The 24,065-nt window shown below is 37.6% G+C and overlaps 1 protein-coding gene and 1 non-coding gene across 4 annotated transcripts; both read right to left on the bottom strand.

Annotated features, from left to right (window-relative positions):
• Positions 1-1,843: 1,843 nt before the first annotated feature.
• dazap1 (DAZ associated protein 1) lies at positions 1,844-23,983 on the bottom strand. 3 transcript variants are annotated; one of them, XM_060846495.1, is made up of 13 exons: positions 23,570-23,983; positions 20,261-20,301; positions 19,639-19,805; positions 18,046-18,117; positions 16,897-17,007; positions 15,561-15,609; positions 10,768-10,850; positions 7,210-7,366; positions 5,814-5,843; positions 5,579-5,728; positions 4,142-4,315; positions 2,808-2,900; positions 1,844-2,539 (listed from the first exon to the last, which is right to left on the bottom strand). In XM_060846495.1, exons 1-13 carry the CDS (start codon positions 23,596-23,598, stop codon positions 2,358-2,360), a joined length of 1,338 nt encoding a protein of 445 aa, XP_060702478.1. In that variant the 5' UTR covers positions 23,599-23,983; the 3' UTR covers positions 1,844-2,357. The 3 variants fall into 3 exon arrangements, with proteins under 3 accessions (XP_060702478.1, XP_060702479.1, XP_060702480.1); XM_060846496.1 differs by lacking the exon at positions 2,808-2,900 and having other exon boundaries at positions 23,570-23,976; XM_060846497.1 differs by lacking the exons at positions 10,768-10,850; positions 18,046-18,117; positions 19,639-19,805; positions 20,261-20,301; positions 23,570-23,983 and having other exon boundaries at positions 16,897-16,985.
• On the bottom strand, positions 6,037-6,149 carry LOC132829258 (small nucleolar RNA SNORA13). The gene has a single exon (XR_009646230.1). It is a non-coding gene; the product is annotated as a small nucleolar RNA SNORA13 (small nucleolar RNA).
• Positions 23,984-24,065: the final 82 nt, after the last annotated feature.

Raw genomic sequence — 24,065 nt, 5'->3', positions numbered from 1 at the left:
GTCAACATTTGCTGTCCAACCTTAATTGCACTTGAGAAAGTGATTGAGTAGGTTCACTACAGCACATCCTACTTTGGATGGGTCTTGTATTAATATTGCAATTCAAACAGGTGCTGAAAGGTTTCCCAATGATTGTTTGAAAAAAATAAAATCACTTGACAATTCTTCATAGCAACAAACACCACCAATGAGAATAACTTTCCTCTACAGAGCAACCTGCCAAATATACAACTGCAAGATTCCATGGATCCTATTTCTCCACCCAATGCTTGCACTGTTAACCATATCCTCGTCATGGTCAGATAGCTCGAACAGAACCAGAATTTCACATCATATAAACAATGTGGTTTGAGTGTTCAAAACACGATTCAATGCAGTGCTGGAATTGCTGGTTGTCAGCAGTCATGAAGGAGGAAAATCAGCCAGCTTCCATTGTGAAATCACTGATAAGCTATTAAGCCTGTTAACAACCACAATGCCAAAGTCTGCAATGTTGTACTGTGCACTACTTTTCTGGTGTTGACCAATACAAAATTCAGGAGTCTTTTATACCATCTAATTCAAGGCAGCACAGCATTAGCCGAGAAGGGCTATCGCCACAGTTGAACGTATGAACAGATTCTTGATGACGGTGGCAAATGTCTGCATTTTTAAAATAACGTAATTTCCTTATGATCCTATCTTACTTAAAAAGTGACGCGGAAAACAACTGTGTAAAATTCTAGCCATGAGACACTTCTTGCTCTCAGTTTCCCTTTGCCCTGCTTACAATGAGGATACCAGCACAAAAGAAAATTGCTGGGGATATTCAGAAGGTCTGACAGCATCTGTAGGGAGAAAGCAAAATTCACATAGAGTCTGGTGACGTTTTATCTGAAGGAGGGTTACTGGACTTGAAACGTTAACTTGGCTTTCATCCCACAGATGCTGCCAGAGCTGTGAATTTTGCCTGTAATTTGTTTTTCTTACAGATGTCCAGCATCTGCAATTATTTGGTATATTTTAAAAGGATATCAGAACCCCCAACAAGAACCTTCCATGGTCTTTGAATTACAGTGATGTTAACACACAAAATGAGATCCAAGAATAGGACGTTGAGTCACTTCCGATTCCACTATAAACTTTTCATAATGCAGTGCCCTGTAAAATTTTCCAATTTCAGCCTCAAAGGACTGAGCTGTGCATCATGCTAATTAGTGCTCAAACATAAAAAAAAACTTAAAGATGAAGATAAACTTGAAATCAATCTTACTGGTTTACAAAACCTTACTGGATAGTGATTGATTGGCAAGTTTTTATTCCTGATGAAGGGCTTTTGCCCGAAATGTTGATTTTGCTGATCCTCGGATGCTGCCTGAACTGCTGTGCTCTTCCAGCACCACTAATCCAAAATCTGGTGTCCAGCATTCTGCAGTCATTGTTTTTACCATGCTTAAATAAAACACAGACTGCAAAGCACACTAAGATGTAGAGGACATTAAATTTGTTCTGAGATGCAAGTCTTCCTTTTTCTCACTCAAATATGTTTAAACAGTTATTGTAGGAAAAGCATTAACATCCACAAACCTGATGTTACTGCATTTGGATGAAAAGGCTTCTGGTTCACAGCAACTTTAAGAAAACTTCAAAACAAACCTGAAAACTTTCAGAAAGGTGACAGCAACAAGCCAGGTACATTGCTCAGACAGAGGTTCTGTTCACAAACATGCTCTGAAATTATATGATGCTCTAGATACTCTATCTTAAATACTTTAAAATCAACCATTTCTAATAGACTATTGACAAATACATATCATGCTTAGAATCCTTTAGGACCATGCACAAATGACTCAGAGGCCATATGTTTTAAACGAAATGTGCTCTCTTTATTTAAACTGGGGTCATCTGTCTTTATTTTGCAGTTTATTCTACAGCCATTCTTAAGGGAAATCTACATCTTAAATTAAAAAATAAGTCAGATGTAAATAGTACAAAATTTCTCCTAAAAATTGTAACGCCTGTGTTCAAATGTTTCAATTTTAAACAAAGTATACTAGGGTAAAACAAAGGCTCAGAATAAGGAACAAATCAAAAAAATGAAATCAAGAGTTATATGGTACAGCAGAATATTTCTCCTAAACCTTGCAACACTCAGAGCACAGAGGTCATCGTGCTATTGGGAAGAGAGAGTGGAGAATAAATTCAAAAAAAAAATGCAGTCCAAAGCCCACAGCGTATCTTTCAAACTCCTTTTAAATTTTTTTTGTTGTTTTTGTTATTTAATCAAGTGATTGTCACAAAAGAGTCACAAAATTAAGGAATTTCTGGCCAAGTTTACACCAGAATATACTCCTTTATTTCCTTTCCCTGCCATGGTTTTAACGCCTGTAAGGATGGAACCCCTGAGCATTGTGGTTCTGACCGCGGGCAAATCCACCTGGTGCGGATGGTGGAGCCCCTGGAGGTGCTGGTGCTGAGGGTCCTCCATATGAGGGAGCGGGTTGATTTGGATCCGAGAAACTTGGGGCTTGGCCAAAACCACTCATATCTTGCCCATAACCTATTAAACAAATAGAACAGAAAAAGTTATAACTGCTTAAAGAGCACAAGTTCAAACTAAAGTCATTAACTTAACAGAAAGCAACTTTACAAAAATCAAACTAATATTGCATAATTAGATCATCCTTGTACCAGCACAACAAATGCTCAACTGATTTAGCACACTATTCTCCCATTTAAAATAAAAGCTAAGTGAGCAAGGACTACATCCTACTTAAGCTACTCATCTTTGTTGAAGCAAGGCAGTTCAAAGTCTATGCAACACCTACCTGCTGCACTATATCCCTGCTCAGCCTGACCGTAAGTCTGAGAAGGACGCGTGGGTCCGTAGCCTGAAGGATCCTGAGGATAGTTACCCATGCCTATTAGGGAGATGAGGAAACCAGGATGACTACCCCAGTAAGCCTGAGCCTGCTTCAATCCATGGCATAGATGCATCAGGTCACCAGTGGTATATGGATGCACAGAAATGCCAGCGAAATAGAAATACATTTAAGCAGATGTTTGGTGATTTTTTAAAATTCCAGGTAAATTGTGGCAACAAACTATCAATATATTAAGTTAAAACAAATGGTGTCTACGTTAATCATCGGAATTGCACCCCATGGGCAAGTACCTTCAGTGAACGTAGTACAGCCTGTAGAAAAGATACTGAGCTGCAGTATATTTGGGTATAGGGAGATAACAAACATGCACCCCATAACAACAAGTAAATGAACAGAGTGTATTTTAGTGAACTACATGCTTTGGTTCAGCTACTTCCAAATGAGTAAAACAAATAGGCAAAGTAAAAACTAAATGCATTGCCAGATAAAACAAATATCACAATCATCTTTCAAGGACTCCATTATAATAATGTTACAACTTAAGCTTTTACAATTAAGTATTGCCAGAAATTGAGAATTATAATTTAGCATGGCAGTCCATTTCATACATTGAAGCCTTTGACAAATGACCATTTCCTTGTATAAGCAGCCCAGTTTTCATTTTCATATCATGAAATTCCGGCAATAATTTTTCACCTTAAAAATGAAATCTGGCTAAAGCAGTCATCCTGCTTACTTAAAAGGTTGGAGGTTAGACCTTCAATCCAGAACAAAGAGCAGAGAGTTGCATTTAGTCATGTTTATTTAAAAATTGGAAGTAGATGGACCATGATTAAGATTCAGATCAGGAACAGTACAGAGACCAACAGCTGGGTTAAAAAGTCCACATTCAAACTTAGAACACTTTTTAGGGTGACAAAGGGAAGAGCAGATTAAAATAGAAATCAGGAAACAAAGCATTAAAAATTACAACTTTGCATAGATGTAAAACATTATTAATTAGTGTTTTAGTTTAAACACAGTAATCTGCACTTGTCATCTGCTCTGACCCTTACAGTAGAATCTATTTGATGAATGGTTATATAATGCTAGAAAAGGATGATCTAATTCAACCCACCATTCTTTACCTCCTTTGTCTTCTGGTATTCACGTAATACCTGTTTGTATTCCCAGCAGGTAGAGGGACCTCGGACTTCAGGAAGACATCTGCACTGAAAGGGGTTTTGTGCTTTTCTAATCCTACAGCACCTCAAAATCCTACACTACTTATTACCTACCATACTGGTTGTACCCAGGGAATTCGGGCTGTCCAGCAGGTGGCTTGCTCATGTCCTGAGGTGTCTGTGTTGCTGGTGGGTAGCCCATCTGTCCTGCTCCTGGTGTGGCAGGGGGTGCTGGTATTCCAGGTGGGCCAAACTGGTCAGTTGGAGGTGCGCCAAATCCTCCATAGCCTGAATAGCAACAAGAATTAGCTCAGGTCAAACAGATGTAGATGTTTGTAAAAAAATACAGGGGTGGGTGGCATGATCACTGTTTCAAATGTTTGTCACAAATGGGACAAGAACATTAAATATTATGAACAAATAAAAACACCAGGCATGGCTAGGAACAAAATCATTTTGGGCATATGCCATACTGAGATGTACAAATGTGTATGCAAAACATGAATTCTGCTGTGCTACACTCTGCCTAGCTATTTATTCCTGGCTGCTTGTAAAATTGACAGCAGGAAAGTAATCTGTCACAAATTCAGTACTGTACAGCTCATTCTGCTCAAAAGAGAAAAAACACAGCATGTTCAGAGCCATACAGGAAAGATATTAGATTTTCTTGCCCATCAAAAAAATCAAGAACATTTATATGGTCAAGTAGAGCGGGCCATCAGTTAAAGATAACCAGAGAAAACCATAGATCAAACTCAACAGATATACTGTCAAGCATAAAGTGCAAACCAGCTTGACCCTTCAAATGGACCATATTATTTTAAAAGAGGTCAGCAACAATAGCAATGCAGAAACTAGATTTTTTAAAAAACGTACATTTGAAGATACAATGGCAAGGCTTCTACAGGCTGCACTGTAAGGGTACAAAATGCCAGTTCTAAAAATCAATTACATGATTTTACAATTCTGAAATTGTTAGTTTAAGATCTAAACAAAAGAAATTGTACAGACTTTTAATAAGTGCTATAATACCCACCTGAAACCTTTACTAACTAACTGTAGATGAAAAGCAAGCTAGTAGAGCTGGTCAGCATGTCCTAATCAGTTGTTCTGAACATTCATGTCAGTTGCCTAATGTAACTGAATTTCTCTCTCTGCACCATTACAAAATACTTCCTGAACTTGCCATTGGATTGCTTTTTCATAGTTTTAAACTGATTGCTTCATTGTTGTGTCAATACAGTAGAACCATTATCTTTCTAATACAAAAGATCTGGGCAGATTGGATATTACTGTAATAGATGTGCACACTGTAAAAAGCACTCCCATCTCAATTTATATTACACTGAAAGATTAAAAATGTCTTCATCATACACAATGTAATGCAATATGTTAACAAAACACTGATTTGATCAAAGTTCTAAAGTTTTTGCAACGTTAGCATGTTACAGACAATTTTGTTTCTCTATCTCCAACTCAAAACCTGCTAGTACGATCAAATTAATTGTTCATTTTTTCTGAGTAAGTGGACATGCAATGTTAAAAACATACCATATTGTGGAGGAGCACCAAAACCCTGTCCAAATCCCTGAGGTGGCGCAAATCCTCCTGGAGGTGGCTGTGGAACTACATAGGGATTAAAGTGGGGAGGCTGTGGAGGGGCACCCCTCCCTCCTGGAGGTGGTGGCGGCCCATAACCACCTAAAAAAAAAGACAAATCATGTAAACATCGTACTTTCCTTTGACAGTATTATACCAAGCATTACTCTATTTAAAAATAACTTACCCATTGGCTGACCAGGTGCCATCCACATACCTGAAAAATATGCAACAGTTAAACCAAGCCTATGTTCATTTACAATTACTCCCCAAAAAAGTCCAAAGTTACAACCTGCACAGGGTCTTTTTAAAAAACAGGTTCCGTTCAAGTTTGTATTGTTTGCAAATTGACACTCATTTAGATAATTCGATGTACAGATATCCTGAAACAATTGTGTCTCAGCTGAATCAAATATCTTTAAGCACAACAGCAACAAGACGCACGAAACAGCTCAAGTCACTTTATGCCTTTTTTGACACCTCACTGATCTATGTAAAAGAATAGCGGGCAACACAAAAGGCACTCTGCCTATTTCCCATTTGCCAAATTCTTTAAACAATGTTTGCTTTGTTAGGATTATTTGTTAGCATTATCAAAAAGCAACAGCCAGCTAATTTCTTAACAATGTACACTGGCATTGAACATCTTAGATGATAGGATACAATGGCAGAATTAAGGGCCTTTTCTATTTCTCACTTCCCTAATGCTTTCCAGTCATGCTTATCAAGACAGTCTCCAACTGTTGCATCTGTTGGCAATGACACCCAAGCGTCCAATAATTGTGTTCATTTCATTACTCTAAACCCAGGAGCAATGGGTAAAATTATGCCAGCCTTTCCTTCTGTAAAGTAATTTAGTACAGATAAGCTAATCTTAGGGAGCTCTTGTGGTGCAATGGTAGCATTCCTACCTGAGCCAGGAGGCCTGGGTTGAAGCCCTAACTGATCCCACCTGCTCCAGAAATGTGTAATACCTCCCAACGGGTTGGTTGATTAGGAAATATCTAGAGACAAGCTAATCTCACTAGCTGAAGAGAATGTAGGTTCACCAATAGCATTAAGAATAAGTATTAACAGCAACAACTTAGTAGAAGATCTATTCTGGATCACTTGCACAGGAAGTGTTCAGTGCTGCACTGCCAGTCAAGGTTTGGACAAGCACACACAGATGTTCTAATGTGAGCAGATGCACAATCTGCATCCCTAAAAAAAAACTGCATTATATACAAAATGGTCAGTGGAAAATCTTTCAACAGCATTACAGGAGGCTCAAAACTCCTGCTTACAGGTTCAAAAGCAGATAAGCATAATTTGTAACATGGAGTGCGTCTGCTGACTGGTATTGAACATTTCAATTGTTAAAATCAATACTGTTGCTGAAACATGATAGTGGTATATACTGCACTGACGCTTTTGTTTAAGGTGGTATCCAAAAAGAGATTAACCACAAAAATGAAACGCTAAATTTAAACTAGAGAACAATTCTAGAACTCTAAATAATATAATTTCAGAAAGATTTACATGCTGAAAAGCATATCACCTTAAATTACATTCTAGGTTATTTGAATGACTAACCCGTTTACCTTGTGGACTACCATAAGTCTGTTGCTGCCAGCCTTGGGAGGGCTGACCTCCCCAGCCATTAGCTGCATTTGGCAAACTCCTGCTCCACTGTGGTGCTCCTGGCTGGCCAGGCCCTGGACCTTTACTGTCACGAGGCTCTGCACGTTTCACTTCAACCTAATTAGGATAACAGAGGGAAGGATAAAAACACCACTATCTTCTCTTGCATACCCCTCTCCCTTGACACACCCACATCTATAAACTTAACATTACACTTACATCTTATAACTTACAACTACATTAAATAGCTTAAATAGGCCAATATATATGAAAATATGTTTCTCAAGTATAAATTACTGTTTTACACATGTAAATTACATAAGTTAGGCTTATTTCAAATTAAGATCTAGTTTTGTAATTAACTCATTTCAAATTAATATCAAAATCGCGTGCAAAAATCAATCTAACCATCACCTTTTTTAAAAAAAAGCACAGATTCATATTACCTGAGAAACATAGCCTTTTGATTGCCGTGGCCTTACTTAAAAATGTTATTTAAACATCTAATGGAAGATAATGACTTACCTTCCCCAGGCTATGCATAAAGAATCTCAATTAATTACTTGAAACAAAATGTCAGAAGGGAATGGATGAGCTAATCGAGTCTTAAATTACATCTTTAACAGAAAAAAGGAAATACATGCAGATAAAAATGGACAGTTGAGTAAATTAGAAGCAAATCTTCATACTGTGTTTGAATAAATCACACATCCCCACCACCACTTAGCAAATAGCATTTGAAGTTCAAAGGTAAACTGCCATTTTCAAGGAACATACAAACTAATCCATTCACAAGTGTAAAAACAATTAAATAACTGCTCAAAGTGTATCACAATAATTTGTACATAATACCTTATTCAACTTCCTTAAAGTTTTGTTAAGTCTACCTTTTAAAATTCACTTGAAAAAGTTGATACTACTCAAACCGGCTGAGTCCTTACATTCATGTCAATACAAAGGCATTGTACAGATAGGAGAACCAATTATTTCAATAATAAAATCAAAGTATTGCCCAAACTATTGTCCAGACATCCATTTCATTGAACTGTAAAATTTCATAAAAGTCATACTGCTAGGTGCAAGATGCTGCTAAACTGAATAATTGCTTTGCATTCTAGCAAGTAAAACTCATTGCGACTCTTAACCAAAATAATTTGTATCCAGTTGATGGGGTAAAATCTACATAAAATTAGTACAGAATCATTATTTAAATCAAAAAGGCAATTATTCTTTTCCATCTTCTGGGACTGAACTTGGGAAAGAAAATTAAGCATTTTCAGGCCATAACTTCATGCCTTGCGCAATGGTTAAATGCATATTTTCGTGGGGTACATGCATAATACGAATGTTAATGTTCCTGTATTAGACATTTTCAATGTTCACTATCATGCAAATGGGATCTGTGTTACTCATCCCTGCACTTAATTTAAGGATGCAAAGTTTACTTCCATTAATGATCTTAAATAAAAAAATTCCTGTCATTTTAAAAAGCATCATTGGGATTATTTGAGTGCTCCAAGAGGGAGTTGGTGGAAAAGAAGGCAAGCCCTCACAAATAGAAGTTGTATCATTTTTGACTTACAAATTTTATACCTGGGCAAAGGATAAAACAGTTTGATATTTTGCTAAGTGTGCTAAACAAAGCATTCTTCAATTCGTATTCCAAAGTCAAACTCAATATTCACCTTTTCACACCCCATGCTGGAGAAGGGCAATACACTTGCATTAACAAGGGACATCAGTGGCAAATAATAAAAATTGTAAATTCTAAAACAGCAAAAGACAAAATATTGTTAGGGGTTAAATAAGAAATTAAAATTGTCTGGTTTGAAAAAAAAAACTGCACTCTTGGGAAGAGGGAAAAGCTACCTTCCTATCTAGGAAAACAGTTCTACCCCAAATCAAACACCAAACAGCCAAATGCACAAAAAAAATTACCTTCTGATTCACTATGTTGATACAACAAGAAACAACAATGCAACCTTGTTCTATTTCCGAAAAACCATCATAGAGCCTTTAAAACTGTAATCATCTTCTACGTCAGGAAAACTTCTATACTCACTCAGAACAGGAATCAGAGATCCCCTTAGTCCAAGCAAGGAGATCCTGCAACCAGATTTTCACCCAATGGGTAGATTGGATATATAAATATAAAAATCAGGCAAAGGCTGTCTAACCCTTTTTATTTCCCAATCCATAATACAAATTTATTGAAGACTTTATTCATTTACTCAGAAAAGCTGAAAATTTGAAATCAAGCAAACTTTACTTGCTGCATTGTAAGGTGACCTTGAAAATTAAACTTTAAAAAAGTTATCTCTCACCAAATCCCAGATATGTTTTTGCCCAGTAATTATTTTGCAGTGAGGTATTAAATTTGAACTTTGGGACTGTTAAGTAATTATAAACATGCCTCTTAAGAGTTCAGCAGCAATGATCAGCAATTGCATCATATTAGCGCCGTCACATGGCATGAGCATAGTGGAATATTATGGCTGTTGCACCTTCAATAAATCTTGAAGGCTAAATAATATTCAAGACCCAACAACTGGTTTGTCACCAGAATCTGAGGATTTCATGCTCATTTAATAACAGCCAAATTAGTACAATTGAATTTTTAAAAAATCTTTTTGCCCAATGCACTGATCACAAGGAAGGATCAAATCTACAGGATTTGATCTACAAAGTTTCTAACCTGACATTTTAAACTTAAAATTGTTGTGCATGATCTGGAGGGACAATACATGATCTGGGGTATAGCTCATGCACAACAAGAACCAGACTGATACCTGAACATAACTCCCCCCCTTTCCAACTTAATTCACTGCTTCCCGATATATAAAAGCAAGCATTTACAGGTTGCATTACAACACAGTATGAAGATCAAGCAAATGAGGCCACTTAACTGGATTTTTACATTAAAGCAGGTTATTATCGACTAAAAGTATACAGCAAGTGACCTCTGACAAAACAAAATAAAATTGACCACCAGTCCTTCAGCATGTCAATACCAAGTAACACTCATTACAAACACTACTAATTTTCTTACAAATCAAAAAAAACTTAGCTAGTCACAAATTCTGTTCTTAAAAACATATCTGAAGGAGTGGTTTCTTAAACGGAGACTTAAATGATTAATACAGATTTCACCGGTCTTCTGATGAATAGCTAACTAATACAGCTAATTAATAGTAACGTGCAAGTAGCTAATAAATTCTGCTTAAATGCATGCAGACTAATTTCTTATGTATGGGCACAATTAATTTTACTAAGTTCCACTGTTTTGAAAAAGTGATTTTGTATATATAATTATTCAAAAGGATAAAAGCATGAAATATAACTGATTTAGTGCTTCTTCCATGGTAAACAGGATTAAAATCTAGATCCTTCTAAGAGTTAGGTTACCTCTTAACAGGATTTGTTTCAATGCAGAGACAACACAATATAACCCCAGTGAAATCTCCAGTCACCTAAGCCTCGGTTCAGTCTAAGGGTAAAATAAAACTACAACTACACACTTTTTTGCCCATGATGTCGTGATAATGCATGTTGACAGCCTGGTCCACTGATTGCTCGTCCTCGAAAGTAATAAATCCAAAACCTATCCAACGACGAAGAGTGAATCAAGGTAGCAGGGTGTAGTGACACAAAACAGGATGATGCACAGTATTAGGGCGGGGTAATTTAAAGGATTATCCCAGGGTTTCAGATAACTGGAAGCCCCTTCTAGTTAATCACTGACAGGAAGACAAGTTTCAGCCAGTCAGGATTCAGCTACAATACAGTATTTTACCAGTGAAAACTATTCTGGATTACAAAAGCTCAAACTATTTTATGGCAATCCCTAAGTGAAGCGATGTTTAAAAAGCTGGGATGCTATGAGTCCCACCTGACTTTTGTGTTTTGGGACAAACTGTATTTTAGTCTGATCAATCAAGGCTTAAAAGAAACTGACCAGAAAGTAAAGATACGCCATTTCTAACCTCAAGGTGCAAAGTATAAATGTAACACTGTGTGCAGTGATTTAGAAATACTATGAAGAACTAATTAACATTGAACCCTGCGTTAATGCAACACATGGGGGCGGGGAAAATAATTCATATTAGGACTTTCACATTTCCAACATCAGCAGTTGCTGTGGGGATGTTTGAGGCAACGAGAAGGTGGGAGTCATCGAAAGTACAGCCCTCCATGAGCAACTGTGTAACTCCTACAAGAGTAAGGAATAGTCTAGCACAAGTCTCAGGGCTCTTCAACTAAACTCAACCTCTTCACATTGTTACAGGTTGCCTCTTTTTCCCCCAGAAGTGTCATTTTTATTAACAAACAGATTTTATTGACCTACTTTAGGTAGAGATATATGTATTTGACCATTAAAAGTTAATAACGAAAGTTGTTGATCTCAAATAAAAAAGTGGCGCATTGCATTGCACCAAGTAATCCTATAAATTTGTAATTTTAGAATTAAACATGGGTTCTGAAGTAGTACTGCAATCTAACAAGTCACCAATATATACTGCTTGGTATCTTTAAACATCAAACAATAAATCAATTCTAAATTAGCAGGATCTCCGAAGACTAAAATGATGGACACTACTTGTCAAAAAAATGTAGACAGAGCTATTAAAGAAAAATATACAATTAGCTAATATCCACCATCTTACAGTATTTGGCTTTCAAAACAAAATCATAACTGTGTATGGTAGGGACACCCAGTGGCAGTGTACCATTTTATAATGTGCTCAAGAAGCACAGAAATTATAGTGCCAGACACATGAAGTGATACACTATCACCTTTTATTTGCTTGTGGACTACAACCATTTGATCATCTTGATATAATAATCTGAGGGAGGCAAGGGAGCAAAGTAATAAATGATTGTAACATTGTATATTTAGAAGAACTCATTAATGTTATATTAAAAATTGAATTACACCCTTTGCAACCAATTTCTAGAAAACCACTGGTGAAACAAAATAATTTTGGGCCAACCAGTTTTATCTGAAACCCTGCGTTTTTCCTCTTGGTAGGCACATTGCTTTGCAGCTAGTGCTGACAGCAGCAACATAGTGCTATAGCTTTATAAACCAAACTAAAATATATATTATAATATACATACAATACAGGAAGCACCCTCAAAGCTTATCCAACGGTGTTGGTCAGCCCAGAGAAGTTCTATTTAAGAAAAACATCTGATACACAAAGATACAGGCCAAAATGGTTTGCAGCAGAAAATTCTGCTGTCAGCAACAAGAGCAAATAACCAAAGTCCTGCAGTTCCCAGACAGACATATCCCATCCCTCCTGTGTGTGTAGAACTGGCCTGTACCTGTGTGATACAACTTATCACAAACCTAGAGAAGAAAATCTAAAGAGATAAGTTAATTACATTAAAACAATGCACATTTGTGTTTCTTACATTATTGCACTTAGATTTAACTAAATACTTATGGAAATTATGATACTTAAATAATAAAACAAAACTAAGACTGAATTCTAATTAACTTATGTATATATTAAGACAAAAAAAAAACTTGAAAATGAATATCCAAAACAAGTGAATGGATTCAGATGACAAACTAATTACAGGTAAATTATCAATGACTGTGAAGGCCACTTAATTATCTTGGACTTGAATTTTTGTTAAAACTGACCTAGCAAAGAACTAATTTCAGATATAATAATTTATATAACAAATTTTAATCAATAACTGACCAATTAACATCTAGACAGGATACAAAATAAGCTTGGAAAACTTAATTCATCCAAAATAAAACAACTCTGCTTTTAAAAAAAAAGTGCATTCAAATTGTTTGGGGAATAACTGACAAACAAAAAGGAGCATGATGCTCAAAAGCTTGGGAACAACCATTTTAGCAAGCATACTTACTGGCATGGATTTTCACATACAGTTTCTTCATAAAAATGGTTCTCAGAAATGTCAAATAGACTCTATTAGCAATTTACAGTTCAAAGTAAATATGAAAATGAGCACACACTACAAAGAAATTTACAGCTGAAACATCAAGCTGCTGCAATTTACCTGATCTCACCATTCAGCTAATTCAAGTACCGCACCATCTCTAAAATCTGGGTGCCTAGACTACTTCACATATACATGTTTATTTCAGCTTACAGTGAAAAAAAACTGACATTGAACCAGTGTACACGATAGATACACTTACCACGTGTTTGGATACTATTTCTTCTTAATGGAGCATTTTGGACTTAAATGTTTGTGGTATTGCAAAACATACTTTCTTGGATTGTTTTGGGGTGGGTGGAAGGAAGGGCGGTCAAACAGAATATCATAGCAACCCACCTGACTACATGTAGAAAACATCGTATTCCACAACTCAATTATACCCAAGCTATGAACCAACCTCAAAATTTCTGACGCAATCAATCCTCAGTGGCAGCCTTGAAAGTTCACTTCATCTATTTATCAACTTCACATAAAGTCATTACTAACATTGATTTTATTACTCCCTTCCAAAATAATACCATTTCTCAATATACAACTTTTAATACTGACATGGTGCCATTGCTGCCATATATTCATCTTTGGCGTCAGAGTCATACAGCGCAGAAACAGACACTTCAATCCAACCAATCCACGCTGAACAATCCCAAACTAGTCCCACCTGCCTGCCTCTGGCCATATTCCTCCAAACCTTTCCTATTCATGTACTTATCCTAATGTCTTTCAAACATTGTAACTGGACCCACATCCACCACTTCCTCATAACGTTCATTCCACATGCAAACCACCCTCTTTTTAAAAAAGAATTACATCTTTTTTAAACCTCATTCCCCTGATACAATACTGGGTTAACCACAAACATGAAAATGGAGATGGTATCATGGTCAAACATGGACAGGAAGGTCTGACACCAACAACATTATGGCACCACATTGTCCAAGCAGCAGAATTAATACATCTTCCTGGTCAGCATGACCACTAAATGTAAAAAAACCTTCCATTTAACACTTTGCAGCCTTTTAAACAAGTATTTTTCTAGGTGAAACAACTACTCAGGTTGTAAATCTGACAATACAGTTCTTGTTGAGGGCTTCAAGTTGCAGGTTGATACACAAGAATGTAAATCAAATACTCAACAGCATGGCTCAAAATAAGTAATTACTGCATAATCAGATCATATCAATTGGCGAGTGATAGCAGTTGGGACCAAGGTCAGGGTTTCCAAAGCCTCACGAGTCATGTTATCCAGACAACAATCCACTTTAAAATATAAGTAGCCAAAAGACATTTCAAAGCCATTTAGTGCAATGCCGAGACCGCACACTAACAAAAAAGGGTGAAACAATCATGACTAAAAGCAGCAAGCTAAGGACCAATTGTTCTTAAAATACTAATAAAATATTATGTAAGAAATAACTTGCATTTACACAACACACTGCACAACTTCAGAAAATAAAGCACTTTTGAAGCAGGTCACTTATAAGGAAATGTAGCAGCCAACTATCACAAGGTCCCACAAGCGACAGTTTTGATCTTAAAAACATAGAGGAGCAACAAGTATTGTTTTCAAGACTCTGGAAAAGATTCCCCTGTTCTTCTTCACCAAAGCCAGAACATCTTCCATATCTACACGAGGGTCAGGCAGAGGCTTATAACATCTCACCCAACACTTAAAAACTGTACTGAAAAGTGTCAGCCTGAATTGTGCACTTATATTTCTAAAATGTAGCATGGACTCTATTAAATGCATAACACGCTATGGAACTCAAACCTGTTGCTGATACCCAAACTTTTTCACGCAACTTGGGTTTCACATGTTTAATTCTTAAAATTATGCAATTGCAGAACACTTACCAAACTTAAAATTGCACAATAATCCACCTAATAAATTAACACTCATGCCATACAAGAAATGAGCAATATCTCAGCTTTTTAACAATGTTACAGGGTCCGCTAGATCTTGGAAATGAAGAGTTTTCCTGATTCTAGATTTTTTGTATAGCAACAAACTGTTACTGGGAAACAGCAAACTGGTAGTCTAACAAACAAGCTATTGCAATATCATGTTTTGACCAAGGTTTCTACTGGTGTTGTATGAAACACATGCTTTTCCTGGGTATAGCAATATGTATCACCTGCCCTCACAGAAGTTAAGACTTCTCATTTGCGTCAATAGCTTTTAAAAAAGGAAAAAAAATTGGAAAATTGAGTCGTATGCACATTTTTGAGAACCCACATTGAAAAGTACTGTATGGCTTCATAAGAAATAGTTTGTCATCTGAATGTAATAAAACAGATTAAATTAACAACATAGTGGATCAGCCTTTACCTCGGGGCCTCTGCTTCTCGGCATCATAGATCATTACCACTTCAGAGACCTGAAAGGAAGAACCAAAATATCAAGAGCAGCAAGACAGAACAGTAATGCAAATACAGGATTTAAAATTAAGAAGCAGTTTCTATTTGGACAAAATCAATTCACATAGTTCTCCTTTTAAGCCCCTGGTCCATCAATCTAGCATATGATAAAAGCATTTAGGAAATAAAAGGAATAGTTTCCTAGCTTAGATTAAGTGAGTTGGCAAATATCTGACAAAGAGAGCAAAATTTTGGAAATAGGAGGTGAGGTTGTCCATTTTGACAGAAAAAACAATGGAACATATTATCTAAATGTTAAAATTGTACAACTGTGAAAAGCAGAGGGATTTGCACGTCTTTGTGCATGAATCTCATATGAATGTACAACAATTAAGAAAATTAATCAAATATAAGCATTTATTGCAAAGAAAACTGAAGAAAAAAGTAAACAAGTTCTGCTGTAAGAATACAGTACTATTGAAATCAAATACAGATTAGTGTACAAACTAGTCACGTTATTTAAAGGAGAATACGAAAACACTGAGGTAGTTCGAAGGTTTACCAAACTAAGATTTATATTAGGCAAGCTGTCTCATAAGGAAAGGTTGAGTGGGCCAAGCTTGAACTTAAAAAACCAAATAACTTGATTAAAACAGAAGATCTTGAGGGTTATTGAGTACAAAGTGACAAGTTTTGGTTCTTAGCCAAAGAAAGATCTAGAAGGACCATTTAAAAAAAGGTTCACCAGATACATTCCTAGTGAGATGGAAATGACCTATTGGGTCAGATATTTATCTATATTCCTTCATGTTTAAAGGAAATAGATCATCAATTTTAAACAGTAAAATTATTAAAGGGGGTTGGTGGATAAATGCTGGGAAAAAGGTCTTGCACTGTCTGGAAACCTTGATTGTTTAATCTTCGGCCTGTGTTCTGTAATTTAGAACTGGTGCACCACAGTATGACCAGTCAAATGTCACCATAAAATGTTTTAATTTTTATAAGACTAAGACAAAACTTACCAGTGCTCTTAAGGATGTAACTAGTAGGGTTAACAGAGGAGAAGTTTTAGCTTATCCAATTTAGTCCAACTGGATTTCAAAAATCTATTTGATAAATTGGTCCAGAGTTATTAACAAAATAGGGGCTCAGGACATTAAGCTTAATACATTATCAATTAAGGTATTTTCAAATAGGAATACTGTGCTCAAAGAATAAACTCAACAACTTTCAACACTGCCTATAAACAGAAGTTTTAATGTTTTGCAAATACTTAGGGTCAAGTCTGAAAATGATTAATTACTCACCACTCCAAACCTTTTGAAGTAATCCCTGAGTTCTGTCTCACTGCAATTGTGAGGAATTCCACCAACAAATACCTTCTTTGATTTATTGCTGCTCTGGTTTTGTGAACTCTTCTGCAAAGTTAAAAAAAAATTACATGGCAACAACAGCTTGTACTGTGGTACAAAACAGCTGTGGCTCATTCAAGTATTAAGAAAATGTGATGACGTGCTTGGAATTTGAAAAGTTAGTAAGCATTACTGTCAGTTCTATAGCTGGCGGGGGTTGGTTAGTGCAGTTGGTTGAACCGCAAGTTTGTGATGCAAACTGATGCCGACAACATGGGTTGAACTCAAACTCTAGCTGAGGTTACCATGAAGGACTGCTTCTCAATCTCTCCCCTCACTAATGCATGGTGATTCTTCAGGTGAATCCACCAACACTCATCTCTAGTGAGAGTATCCCTATGGTCCTCTGAGACAGTAATGACTTCAACTTATTGTGTCACATCATGACAGAATCCAAAGATTTTCACAGATAGGAGTGAAAGAACTACAAAAGTAAAACCACTTCAAAGCAACCTTGCATGAACAAGATCAAATTGTGTCTGCAAAGTTGTTAAAAATATGGGACTCCCCAAAATTGAACTCCACTGGGCATGGAACACTTATACTCCAGCTTACTACATCACAAAAAAGTGTTTTAAAACCTAGGTTTACACCTGAATAAAAAACAGACTGATATCTGCTCTTTCCTTGCTCCCCAAAAATAGTAAACTGAGAATTTACTGAACATGATCACAAAATGTACATAACAGTAGGTCATTCAGCCATTCAAAACCTGCTCCATTTTAACTGATCTAATTTTAACTCCAACACCCTTGACAATCTTTCACCTCCTTCATGATCAAGAATCTACTCACCTTTGCTTTAAAAATATTTTAAAGATTCTGTATCAACTGCCTTAAGGAAGGGAAATCAAAAGTCTCTCAACCTTTAAATTTTTTTTCCCTCCATCTTAAATGGGCAGCTCCTTGATCTAACTCAGTTTTAGATTCTCTCAGAAAGAGGAATTCAACACTTCGAAGAAACTGAGAACAGAGGTAAGAATTCGTTCTTAAAGCAAGCAATTTGGTGTAGTCTACAACACAGTACCGTCTACCCAATACTTACTCCCCATCCACCTTCTTTTGGTTTTGGTTTTTCCTGCTGCATGGAACGAGGCGTACATGGTTTTGGATCAATCTGCAAAACAACATAGAAACATCTAATTAGAGTGGACCCAGGGCAGACTAATCAACAGTCTTCTAAAGTTGCAAACAAAAATTGTAAAGTAACATGACATATGTTGTACTTATTCTTGTATACAGCAAAAACTTACCCACAAAATGTTTTGTCTATAAATTAAGAACATAGAACAGTGCAGCGAATGAACAGGCCCTTCGGTCTGCAATGTTGTGCCGAACATAACACCAAATTAAACTAATCCCTTCTGTCTGCCCATGGTCCTTTCCTCCATTCCTTGCTTATTCATGTGTTATCTAAAAGCACCTTATATGGCCCTATCCTATCTGCCTCCACCTCGACCTTCGCAGCACGTTCCAGGCACTTAGTGCCCTGTGCAATAAAAAAGTTGCCCCTCTCGTCTGCTTTGAAAGTCTTCCCCTCTTACCTCAAATGCATGCCTTCAAGTATTAGACATTTCAACTCCGGGACAAAGATTCTGACTGCCAACCCTGTTTATGCCCCTCTCTATCAGGTCTCCCCTCAGCCTCCACCACTAAAGAAAACATGACTACTTTGTCAAGTTTCTTCTTCTAGCTCATATCCTCTAATCCAGGTAAACCTCTTCAGCACCCTATCCAAAGCCTTACACCCTTCCCATATTGTGGCCAGAAGTGAACGTAATACTCTAAGTGTAGTCTAACCAAAAAAAACTTTATAAAGTTGCAAATCACTTCCTGACTCTAGTCCTCAATTCCTGATCAATAAAAGCAAACGTGCCACACAACTCTTACCACCCTATCTACTTGCAAGGTCACTTTCCAGAAGCTACGGACAAGAACCCCAGCATTCCTCTGTATATCAATGCTTTTAAGGGTCCTGCCATTAACTGCATAATTTCCTGGAACATTTGATCTCCAAAGAGCAACATCTCTCACTCGCCAGTATTAATCTGCATCTGCCATTTCTCCACCAATATCTGCAGCTGATCTATATCCCACTGTATCCTTTGACAGTCTTTTACATTATCCATTACTCCACCAATCTCAGTGTTGTCTGCAAACTTACTAAACCATCCATCTACATTTCACCTAAGTCATTACATAAATCACAAACAGTGGACCCAGTACAGATCGCTGCTGAAGCACTAGTCAATATAGAAAACTTGTTAAAGAAGTTCCATTACTTTAAAACCATTGCCTACTCAACTAGCAACCACAGCTTAATCTCATAGTCCACGCAAAATTAAGTAATCTTAAGTAATGGGACAGTTACACATCAGCTTGAAACGTCAAAATACAGGACTTGGCTTATAAATGCAACAATCTGTATGAAAAGTGCAATGTAGCAAGATTTAGGAATATCAGACAGGAACACAGTGAAACTGCTAAACTAAATTTTTAAACTTGCACGAATATTATTAATAGCTGAAGAACAGTAATGACAAACTTATTTTCTAATGTTTCTTTGAATGTTTGTAGGCGGTTCAAGGACCAGAAAACTTAAAAGTAACGTTTTTAATAAAGTCAATTGGAAACCCACCGTTCTTCCATCAAGATTATGAGGTCGGCTGGCTAGTACTGTGGCCACACAGTTTGGATCCTTGAACTTCACAAATCCAAAACCTCGAGACTGATTTGTCATCTTATCTTTCATTATTACACAATCAACCACCTCACCATATTGAGAGAAGTAGTCTCGGAGCGTCTCTGAAATATTAAAAATTATCCATTAATCCAGCGTTTAGTAGCTCTAATAGCTGCTGAAGGTGTTACCCAATCTACAAACTGGTGTAATTGCAGTGAATAAGATGATCAAGTAAAAGCAACTGGGCAATTGTGTTCAAGTTACTCAGTTCAAATGCTCAAGCCATAATATTCAAAAACAGGACATCACGGATTTGAAGAGTCAATGTTTGACACTTGCATGCAATAGCCTAGACATTGGACTCAGATATGCATTGACAGAAAACCTAACTTGGAAATGATTCATTCAAAGCATCTGATGATGTTATTTAACTTACGTACAGCTTTATTAATAGAAGAGGTTTCCTTGATAGGGAATCAAAGATGCACTCCAAGACCAAACCAAGGGTTAAAAGTCATCTTTCAATTGCTAGCTAAACTATGCATGGTCAGAAATAATGAAACAGTACATAACCTACCCTGTGTAGTGTTCCAGTCAAGACCACCCACAAACAGCTTCCTGAAAATATAAAATTTTTTGAATTAGCATTTTCCCAAAACAATTTTACCATGTTAAACATAAGAAGTTATATATAATGGGATTTCAAAACACTGCATTGTTAAATTCAACATTGGATTCAAGATAAATACTTCACCTCACTTTCACTTCACTTGTTACACCACCAACATACTTCAAGTGTCTATCATTCTCAAGCTATGGACGGAATCTTCAATTCACATTACTCAGGAGATTATACATTTAATCAAATACTAATCATAATTTTACTCAAGATGACAGTCAACTAAATACTCAAATTACCTTAGCTGTTCCACAACTTTAGTTATTTCAATTGTGAATTATAACATTAGCCTTTGTAATGAATTAAATGCATGGCTGCAAACCAACACAAATACAAATCACAATCCACTTTGGCAAACTGGAGAGATAGTACAAGTTAACAAGACAGGAAGAGCTTTACCTTTCCATGAAGGGACCCACAGGTTCTTTTAGCTCAGAGTACTCAGGCCTTGATTCAGCATCTTGTCCAAACAGCACAAGACTGCCAAACACCAGTCAAGTTTTTCTTTGTTATATCATCGAATCCCTAGTGTGGAGACAGGCCATTCGGTCCACACCGATTCTCCTATCATTCAATGATCCATAGAAGTCAATTTGTAGTTCTTAATCCTGTAGTTAAATCCATCAAAAGCTCTGGAATTTCATTATTTCAAACCTACAGAGATCTTGAGACCACTGTCTCAAACTCTATTCCAATAGCCACTACTGCTGCCACATGACACTAAAATAAGCATCTATTGCTAAACCTTCATTCTTACTTTTACAGCCACTACTCCAAATGCACTTTTGGCTGGCTTCTCTTCATCCCTCTATAAATTCCTACTAAAACTCTCCTTTCAGGGTGCAATCATCCATCCTCGCCAATATGGAACCCATTAAAAAACATTATGCATTTAAAAATTATCCATGCTCTCAAATCCCTTCCATATCATCCCTTCAATCTCCTCACTCCACAGGTGTTGATGCTTCTGACATTTTCAATAATACCCAATTTGAATTGCATTACCTACCAAAGTTCCTAAATCTATTTCTTAACTTTTCTCCTTTAAGATACTCAATATCTGACTCTGAATAACTTATCTGCCATTTTCACCTTCTTACAAGATACTGTATTACATTTTGATTGATAACACCTATGTTAAGTAACTTGTGATAGTAAGTTGAAGGTGCTATATAGGTGCAAATTTCTTAGAAAACTTAATATTTATGTTTGCCACCATGCTTATTGCACTGCCGCTCGTCCATGCGCTACCTTTTTCATATCAGTGAGCAATATCCACTACAGTTGAATGTCTAATCAACATTAAATTTGCTTTTGCAACAGTGCAATTTTAACAGCTACTTGTACAGTGAAGTTTGTGCCAGAGGTTTCCACAGACTATTTTGCCTTGCACATTTAATGCCACCTGCTTTCGTTCTTTCCTCCATTCCCTTGCCTCAAACCTGATCCATCTCAAACTTATACCAACGCTGTTGGAAGTTCACTAGAATGATCCATTCAACTGTGCTTCTCTCTAGATTCCACAACCCTGAAACATTTTGTTGAAGATCTACATTACATTGCTTTGGTTAATTTGTGTAGGGTGGCACAATGTTAGCAGTGCTCCTTCACAGCACCAGAGACCTGGGTTCAATTCCAGCCTTGGATGACTGTGTGGAGTTTGCCGTGTTTTGAGTGGGTTGCTGCTGAGTGCTCCAGTTTCACCCCACAGTTCAAAGGTAAGCAGGTTAGGTCGACTGGCTATGTTAAACTGCCCAGTAGCATCTGTCATTTATTTTGGGCAACACGTGTACCAGAATGAGGGGCCACTTTCAAACATTTAATATTAATTTTTCATTGATTTGAAAACAAAATAATCTTAAGGGGGGAGACAGTATATGTCTCAAGTTGTTTGAATCTTAAGTTGAAAATGTGTTGCTGGTTAAAGCACAACAGGTTAGGCAGCATCCAAGGAACAGGAAATTCGACATTTCGGGCCAGAGCCCTTCATCAGGAAGGGCTCTGGCCGAAACGTCGAATTTCCTGTTCCTTGGATGCTGCCTAACCTGCTGTGCTTTAACCAGCAACACATTTTCAGCTCTGATCTCCAGCATCTGCAGACCTCACTTTTTACTTGAACCTTAAGTTGCAAAAGACAACATTACCAGACAACAGAAAAATAATTAACATGAGCAATCATCGACTTAACTAGTAGGTCAACAGGAATCATGTTCAGCCTTATTGCGACAGAAACTAATTTAACATTTTCTTTTCACGACCACCTGATGAAGCAGCAGCACTCTGAAAGCTGGTGCTTCCAAGTAAACCTGTTGGATTATAACCTGGTTGTGTGTGATTTTTAACTTTGTACACTCCAGTCCAACACCGGCACCTCCAAATCATGACTTTTTTTTCGAGAGGACTTTTGTTTTTGCCCCTGGCTACGTGGGTGGTAAAACACTAACAAAAGGAAATAAGAATTGCGAATACTGGAAAAAACTCAGCAGGTCTGGTAGCATCTGCGAAGAAAAAGCAAGAGTTAACATTTCGGGTCCAGGGACCCTCCTCCAGAACCGATAATTAATCGCAATCCACATGGTGTATAGCACGTGGTGAAGCTTTGAAATATTTTCTATTTCCGCAAAAAAAAACCCCAGCTACTAACTAGTGTTTCTAAGAGGATAAAATAAGCCATAAATAAAAGGATTTTTAATTTTTTTTTTAAAAAAGGGCTTGATCCTTGTTTGATTTACACGTGCAGAGGATTTGGACTTGTGCCCTCCCCCAAAACCAGCGTGTTTTAAATAAAGAAAAAAAAGGATGGATGGAAGAGGGGAATTTTTATATTTAGTGCGAAATAAATGAACGAAGTGAAATCAGGTTAAAACCCTCGGAGAGAGATGACGAGTTGAACTCGGGCGGTGAAAGGAGAATAGAAATTCCTGTCTCCCGCCTGGACATTGACCTTCACCAGGCGCCATTACCTTCCTCCCTCCGTTCCCGGATCCCTTTCAAATTCTCCTTCCCAAGGCGTTAACGGGGAAGGACGAAAACAAAACAGAAATAAATGGACGACGCATTTAGATAAAGCGCTTTAAATAAAAACTTGAGCGGTAGGTCGCCGACGCCACCAATCTCAACGGCCGCCCGCGCACGCGTTGAGGGGGAAAACTTTGACGGTCTCCAAACTCAAGGTAAGGCTTCGGGGCCTAGTCTCCGGCCTCTTACCCGATCTCGTCGCCGCCCTGGTTGTTCATGGCGGCGGGTGGAGAGGAAACGGGGCTGTCGGCGCGGCTCGACGGCAAGGTGGTTTCTCGGTGTTGGTCGGCCGTTTTCTCCGATTTTCCGTGGATCTCTCTCGGTGCTGGTCTTTCTCTTCCTTTCCTCCGGAGCTAACGGGTCCGGTGTCCGTGCGGTTCGAATCGATTGGCGCTCGTCCTCACAAGCTTTTTTTTTATTTATTCCTCCCTCTCTCTCCTTTCTCCCACCCCCACCTCCTCCTCGTTGTCGTCCACCTCCAGCAGTAGTAGCAGCAGCACCACCGCCGGCCGCTGCTCCGGCGCCTGCGCTTCGCCGAGACTGAGAAAGGACAGACACAGGAGCGAGTGAGAGCAGCAATGAGGGTGGGGGAGGGGGGAAAGGGGAGAAAAAAAACCAACCGATGTTGAAACTGCGCAACAACCGCAGCGCTACGGGGTCTCCCGCTCTTCACGTCAGAGCGTCT

The sequence above is a fragment of the Hemiscyllium ocellatum genome, chromosome 28 (assembly GCF_020745735.1).
Source record: "Hemiscyllium ocellatum isolate sHemOce1 chromosome 28, sHemOce1.pat.X.cur, whole genome shotgun sequence".
Classification (NCBI taxonomy): domain Eukaryota; kingdom Metazoa; phylum Chordata; class Chondrichthyes; order Orectolobiformes; family Hemiscylliidae; genus Hemiscyllium; species Hemiscyllium ocellatum.
This window is presented reverse-complemented; position numbering and strand designations above follow the sequence as displayed.

Coding starts and splice junctions, on each gene's coding strand:
- dazap1 (XM_060846495.1), bottom strand. CDS start 23,598: ATGAACAACCAGGGCGGCGACGAGATCGG. Junction 10,851..15,560: donor CGAGAAGCAGAGGCCCCGAG/GTAAAGGCTGAT, acceptor GTCGTTGGATAG/GTTTTGGATTTATTACTTTC. Junction 5,729..5,813: donor GGCACCTGGTCAGCCAATGG/GTAAGTTATTTT, acceptor CTTTTTTTTTAG/GTGGTTATGGGCCGCCACCA.